This window comes from Bison bison, unplaced genomic scaffold (assembly GCF_000754665.1).
Source record: "Bison bison bison isolate TAMUID 2011002044 unplaced genomic scaffold, Bison_UMD1.0 scf7180017863841, whole genome shotgun sequence".
Lineage (NCBI taxonomy): Eukaryota > Metazoa > Chordata > Mammalia > Artiodactyla > Bovidae > Bison > Bison bison.
In genome coordinates this window covers 10,412-17,084 of record NW_011494413.1, presented here as the reverse complement: position 1 = coordinate 17,084, position 6,673 = coordinate 10,412, and the positions used below count along the sequence as shown (strand labels likewise).

Here is a 6,673-nt window from a genome sequence, read left to right as displayed (position 1 = left end):
GTTTGGTCTGATCATGTGTAGGTGCTGTTTGCTTATTGTGAAGTCATGCTCAGTCCTTCAGTCACTCAGTCGTGTCTGACTCTGTGACCCCATGGACTGCAGCACGCCAGGCCTCCCTGTCCATCACCATCTCCTGGAGCTTGCTCAAACTCATGTCCACTGAGTCAGTGATGCCATTCAACCATCTCACCCTCTGTTGTCCCTTCTTCTCCCGCCTTCAGTCTTTCCCAGCATCAGGGTCTTTTCCAGGAGTCGTCAGCTCTTCCCATCAGGTGGCCAAAGTATTGGAGCTTCAGCTTCAGCATCAGTCCTCCAATGACTCCTCAAGACTGGTTGGATCTCCTTGCAGTCCAAGGGACTCTCTCAAGAGTCTCCTCCAACACCACAGTTCAAAAGCATCAGTTCTTCACCACTGGGACCAAGGATGTGTCTGAATTCTCCTCTGCTGTCCGTAGTTGGTGGGCAAAGGGGCTGCTCATCCCGGACACTGCATCTGCGTCCCAGGATGGGCAGAGAGTGAGCTGCACTCTGGAAGCCCTGCCCTTGGACTGCGGTGCATCTCACGGTGAATACCAGGGTCACGTGGATGCCCCTGGGGGCAGAGGGGCCCTGGCTGCACTGGGAAGGACGAGGGGAGGATGGGCGTTGGGCGGGCGTGAGGAAGATCGGCCCCAGAGGCGAAGGACAGGAGCTGTGGGTGGAGGGGTCCCACGTGGGCTGTGCTGGGCAGAAGGGGGCTCGGGGCTCGGGTGTGGTGTCGGGTTGACCTAGTTGGGTGAGGAGACCCCAGGGCCAGGGCAGAGAGGGGAGTAGCAGTGCAGGGGGTTCATGGAGGGAAAAGTGAGGGGGTGGGGTGGGGAGGGTAAAGGTGCGGGGTTGGGGGTCAGGGGGACTGTAGGGACGGAACTGGAGAGGGGAGTGGGTGGGCAGAGTGCGACCTGGAGGTGGGGCCGTGGGTGTGGCGGTGTCTCATGCTCGGCCTGGGCCAGGCTGGAGGGAGAGGAGGCCTGGGCCTGTGACCAGCCAGGACCTGAGGGTGTGCACGCTGGTGACTGACAGCGAGGGGAACAGCGGCTCTCAGGGCCCAGGGAGCGCATTCCCAGTGGTCTGTGTTGAGCTCCAGGTGGACGGCAGTGTGACCAGGGAGGGAGCCGTCAGGGCTCTCTGGGGTCCCCAGCATTGTGGACCAGGGTGTCTCCTGGTGCCCCCTGCCCCGACTGCTGCACCGCTTTCTGCATTTCAGTGAGACTCTGGGTGATCTTGGGGATTAGAGCTTTGCGTGGATCTTAGGGACCTGGAGCAGGTGTGGGGGGCCTTTGCATGACCTCAGGCCCTCCCCACTGTGCAGGGTCAGGAGCACTGAGAGCTTTGGGGCCAAGGAGCCCCTGCCTGCTGGAGCCCTTCCTGCCTGAGCACAGGGTGTCAGAGCCCCGAGCCTCCAGTCCTTGAGCTGTTTCTCCGTCCTCCCCCGGCCGGCGCAGGCAGGGTCCTGAGGTGCCCTCGTGCACCCCTGTGTCCTGTCACTGAGTCCTAGATGCTCGTCCCTCCAACTGTAGCTGAAAGTGCTGCCTCCTCCAGGAAGTCACGCTGACCGACTCCAGGCCAGCCTGAGCAGGGAGACCCGGCCTCCCTGTCATGCTCTGCGTCTTTGCTCAAGGACTGCAGCGAGGCCTGCACCTGACTGTGGCCCCCGCCCAGGCCCCGTGCAGGGTCCCTGGATGGTGAACGAGGGAAGGAGTGGAGGGCACCCTGCCTCTGGGCAGGGCAGTCCCGCTCTCTGCTAGAACTCTCTGTGGACCTCCAGGCCTGTGTGTGGGGTGGGGCAGGGCAGGAAGCCAGGCAGGAAGGGGCTTTGCAGTCAGACTCAGTGAGCAGCTGTCACCTGAGCTTGCCTGGGGCTTAAGGGCTTTCCTGTCTGGGGGCGGTGGCAGGGCGAGGCATTGCCACACAGAAAAGAGGTTGCTGGGATGCCCGGCTGTGTCAAGCCACCGCCCTAGAGAGACCAGCGCTGGCCCTGAGGTCTGGCGCGTGGCCCACTCCCAGGAAAGGAGCTTGGTGAGTGCCGCCCTGAACCTCTGCCCCGCGCGGGGTCCAGTTCCTCTTGCAGACAGGCTCAGGGTGACGGCGGGCAGGGGCAGGCTGTGGACACACCGGAATGTAGAGCCCACGGGGCCCACGGGCTTCTGGGGGTCCTGCTGTGGGCCGGGGCACCATGGCTGCCTGGGGTGGCCGAGACCCCAGAGCTGGGGCAGAGGTGAACACCCGGAGGGGCCATACTGTGGGGCTCCTGAGGAGGACCTGCGTGAGAGACTGTCCCCCAGGAGGAGACGGCCCTGGGGCTGCCCCGTGGCTGGGACGAGGACCCGAGGGCCTCTTTTGGGGTGGGCTTCCCAGGGCTCCCTCCTGAAACGGGGCCTGAGTGCTGCCTCGATCCTGCCCCCCATGTGGTCCTCCAGGTCCGCTCCCTGTGAGCCAGCATTGCGGACGGCCCCGGGCAGCAGGCAGGGCGTGGGGGGCTGTGGTCCTGGTGGGCACTTGTGGACAGTGCAGCTCTGAGCCTCCTGGGTGTGTATGCGGGGTCTGCAGGGGCTGGACATGACCCTGAGCAGCTCGGGACACTGGGGGCAGTTCTGGCCGGTGACTCTGGAGACACGGAGGAGGGTGGGGACACAGTCGGGACCCATGACTCGCCCAGCTCCAGGACCTGGAGACGAGGCACCGCTGGGCATCGCTGGCTCACCCCAGGTCTGAGGCGGTGCAGGCTGGGCCACACTCAGCTGTCCAGGGGTCGCGTACCGGGGTCGGGGACCTGGGGGCCGGTTTGGCTACATCTCCTATCGCGGTGTCGCTCCCCTCAGCTCCGTGATGACCCACGGCTGCCCGGAACCCCAGTGGGCCCCAGGCCCGGGACCTCTGTGACCAGGTTGGGCTGCCGGGCAGGACAGGACCCGGGAGTGTGGGCCTTTGAGTCTGATCCTGGCCCACTGCCCGCCTGTGGCCATCGATATGAGTGGCTGAGACCATGGCGTCCCAGCAGAGGCCCAGCCTGCCTCAGGCCTGCACAAGTTCCTCTAGAGTCAGGGGCGGGAAGCTGCTGAGGGTCTCCTGTCTGGGTCTCCGCAGACCAGCTCCTGGCCCAGGACCCTTCCTCAGGCTCTTGCTGCCCTGAGACAGCCCGGTGAGGGCGTGCAGGGTGCAGTCCGATGGTCAGGAGGGCAGGGCGGTGCCCCAAACACAGCCTACAGGATCCCTGGCCGTGGACCCTCAGGGGCAGGGGTTTTTGTCCCAGAGAGTGTCACTGTGGTATAACCATAACCATAACCATAACCACAACCATAACCACTATAACTACCACCGTGACACAGCTGGCATCAGAAACCCCGGCTGCTGGCCTTCAGCGCCCCCTTGGTCTCGTCTGGTGGGCGTGGAGTCCTTGGGAGCTGTCAGCTGGTCCAGTCTGGACGGGCCCCGCGGCAGGGAGGGTTCTGAGGATCCGGTCCCCAGCCGGCCTCTGACCTGCACAACCTCCTCCAGGGTCAGGGGGCTGGAACTTGCTGGGGGCCTCATTGTCTGGGTCCCAGCAGCCAAGCTCTTGGCCCAGGACCCTTCCTCATTCTGTTGCTGCCCTGAGTCAGCAGGGTGAGGGCATGCAGGGTGCAGTCCGATGGTCACGAGGGCAGGGCCGTACCCCGGACCTGGAGGACAAGCTCCCTGGTCTGGGACCTCGGGGCAGGGGTTTCTGACACTGAGAGCGTGACTGTGGTAGCAACACTACAATAACTACAACCACACCTATCGTATCATCACCACAACACAGCCGGCATCAGAAACCCCAGCTGCTGGCCTTCGGCGTCCCCTTGGTCTCGTCTGGTGGACGTGGAGTCCTCGGGAGCTGTCAGCTGGCCCAGGTCTGGATGGCCCTGCAGGGGGAGGGTTCTTAGGGTCGGTCCCCAGCCTGGCACAGGCCTGCGGCAGTTCCTCCGGGGTCAGGAGGTGGGAACCTGCTGGAGATCTCATTGTCTGGGTCTCCACAGCCCAGCGCCTGGCCCAGGACCCTTATCTTAGGCTGTTGCTGCCCGAGTCAGCAGGGTGAGGGCGTGCAGGGTGCAATCCGATAGTCAGGAGGGCAGGGCGGTGCCCCAAACACAGCCTACAGATTCCCTGGTCGTGGACCCTCAGGGGCAGGGTTTTTTGTCCCAGAGAGTGTCACTGTGGTATAACCATAACCATAACCATAACCATAACCACAACCATAACCATAACCACTGTAACAACTACCACTGTGACACAGCCGGCATCAGAAACCCCAGCTCCTGGCCTTCGGCGCCCCCTTGGTCTCATCTGGGGGGCATGGAGCCCTCGGGAGCTGTCAGCTGGTTCAGGTCTGGACGGGCCCTGCGGGGGGAGGGTTCTTAGGGTCGGTCCCCAGCCTGGCACAGGCCTGCGGCAGTTCCTCCAGGGTCAGGAGGTGGCAACCTGCTGGAGATCTCATTGTCTGGGTCTCCACAGCCCAGCGCCTGGCCCAGGACCCTTATCTTAGGCTGTTGCTGCCCGAGTCAGCAGGGTGAGGGCGTGCAGGGTGCAATCCGATAGTCAGGAGGGCAGGGCGGTGCCCCAAACACAGCTTACAGATTCCCTGGTCGTGGACCCTCAGGGGCAGGGGTTTTTGTCCCAGAGAGTATCACTGTGGTATAACCATAACCATAACCATAACCATAACAACCATAACCACCATAACCATAACCACCATAACTACCACCGTGACACAGCCGGCATCAAAAACCCCAGTTGCTGGCCTTCAGCGCCCCCTTGGTCTTGTCTGGTGAACATGGAGACCTCGAGAGCTGTCTGGACGGGCCCTGTCGGGGGAGGGTTCTTAGGGTCGGTCCCCAGCCTGGCACAGGCCTCTGGAAGTTCCTCCGGGGTCAGGGGGCTGGAACCTGCTGGGGGTCTCATTGTCTGGGTCCCCATAGCCCAGCGCCTGGCCCAGGACCCTTCCTCAGGCTGTTGCTTTCCTGAGCCAGTGGGGTGAGGGCGTGCAGGGTGCAGTCTGATGGTCAGGAGGGCAGGGCGGTACCCCGGTCTTGGAAGACAGGCTCCCTGGTCTGGGACCTTGGGACGGGGGTTTCTGTCCTGGACAGTGTCACTGTGGTACCATAATAACTACCACAATAGCTACCACAATACCACCGTGACACAGCCGGCATCAGAAACCCCAGTTGTTGGTTTTCAGCGCCCCCTTGGTCTTGTCTGCTGGGTGTGGAGCCCTTGGGAGCTGTCAGCTGGCCCAGGTCTGGACGGGTCCCGTGGTGGGGAGGGTTCTGAGAACCTAGTCCTGGTCCAGGGCTGGACGGCCCAACGGCAGGGTGGCCTGTGATGCCTCCTTGCCCAGCCAATGCTGCGGCCATGGAGGACCCACCTCCAGGTGCAGGGCTGAGTGCACCCTGGACCGAGTGGCTCTCTGAGCCCAGGTCTTATGAACTGCTGGGCCTGCACTCCGAGCCCATTCAGGTCAGTGGTGGTGGGCCAGGGAACCTCAGAAGCTGAGCAGAGGCCAAAGCATTGCGGCCGTGGACAGCGTCCTGCACAGGAACCTGGCAGGTAGGGACGACAGTCCATCTTGAGCTCCCCAGGCTGACCTGTGGGATGGCAGGTGGCCATGCCACAGGGCTGGGAGGGAGACTTAGGTGTTGGCTCCCACGGGCGCTTCCTGCAGAGGCTGGTCACTGGCTTGGCTTCTGGTGCAGTGCCCGCCCTGTCCATGATCTCTGGACACTGCACAAGGGACCTGCACACCCCTGCTACATGTGAGAGGCCCCCCGAGCCCCTTCAGGCCGGGCCTGGATCCAGACTCCCCTACCTCGGGTCTGGCAGCATGCTGGGAGCTGCTGCCTCTGCATGAACCCCTCCCAGCCTGCTCCCTGGCGAGCTCCTATGCAGTTGAGTACAGGGCGAGCTCCAGCGTCCACTGCTGTCAGCTTCCCTGAGCTCCCAGCAGGGTTGGAGGTGTCTCGGGTCCTGCCCCTGGGAAACTTGACCTGACGGTTTGCCCAGCGTGGGCTCTGTCCTTCCTGACCCCGTTTGGGGGTGTACTGAGTGCTAGTGGTCAGGGCCAGCTTGCTGGGCTAGGACGTGTGGCTGCAGGGTCAGTGCAGTCGTCTCAGAGTCTGGATACGGGCCCGTGGGCCGCATCCGCCCAGAGTGGCCCAGAAGGCCGAAGGTCTGGTCTCTGAAGCTCAGGCCGTGAGGCCCGGCCGTGGGGGCTGGTTGGCCATACAGTTGGCAGGGTTTGCTGCCCCATGTCTCACTGTGGTGGTCACTATAGTAACACCGCAGTAGAGCCCTTGGCAAAAAGCCCCGTTCGTGCTGTAGGCCGTCTGCGTGGGGACCCTGGATGTGGGGCGTTCAGAGGGCTGAACAGTCATGGGGGCTGGGCGGCCTGGGCTGGCTGTGGGTGGGTTGGTGCCAGGCTCAGGGCTTGTGGAGGGCATGGCGCCACAGGAGACCTGCTGGAGCACCTGGGAGGCATCTCCTGCCAGGTGTACGATGACCAGGCTGGCTCTCCTGAGGCCCCGAGCTGGGCTCAGCCAAGTGACAGCCTCCTGGGTTGACAGATTTTACCCAGTTGCCTGCAAACTGTGTATCGGTCACCTTGAGGCCAGTTGTGCTCTGG

General features: G+C 63.3%; 1 protein-coding gene across 1 annotated transcript; it reads right to left on the bottom strand.

Moving 5' to 3' along the window:
* Positions 1 to 342: 342 nt before the first annotated feature.
* On the bottom strand, positions 343 to 6,643 carry LOC104984087. The gene is made up of 2 exons (XM_010833706.1): positions 3,793 to 6,643; positions 343 to 3,468 (listed from the first exon to the last, which is right to left on the bottom strand). Exon 2 carries the CDS (start codon positions 2,727 to 2,729, stop codon positions 1,653 to 1,655), a length of 1,077 nt encoding a protein of 358 aa, XP_010832008.1. The 5' UTR covers positions 2,730 to 3,468; positions 3,793 to 6,643; the 3' UTR covers positions 343 to 1,652.
* Positions 6,644 to 6,673: the final 30 nt, after the last annotated feature.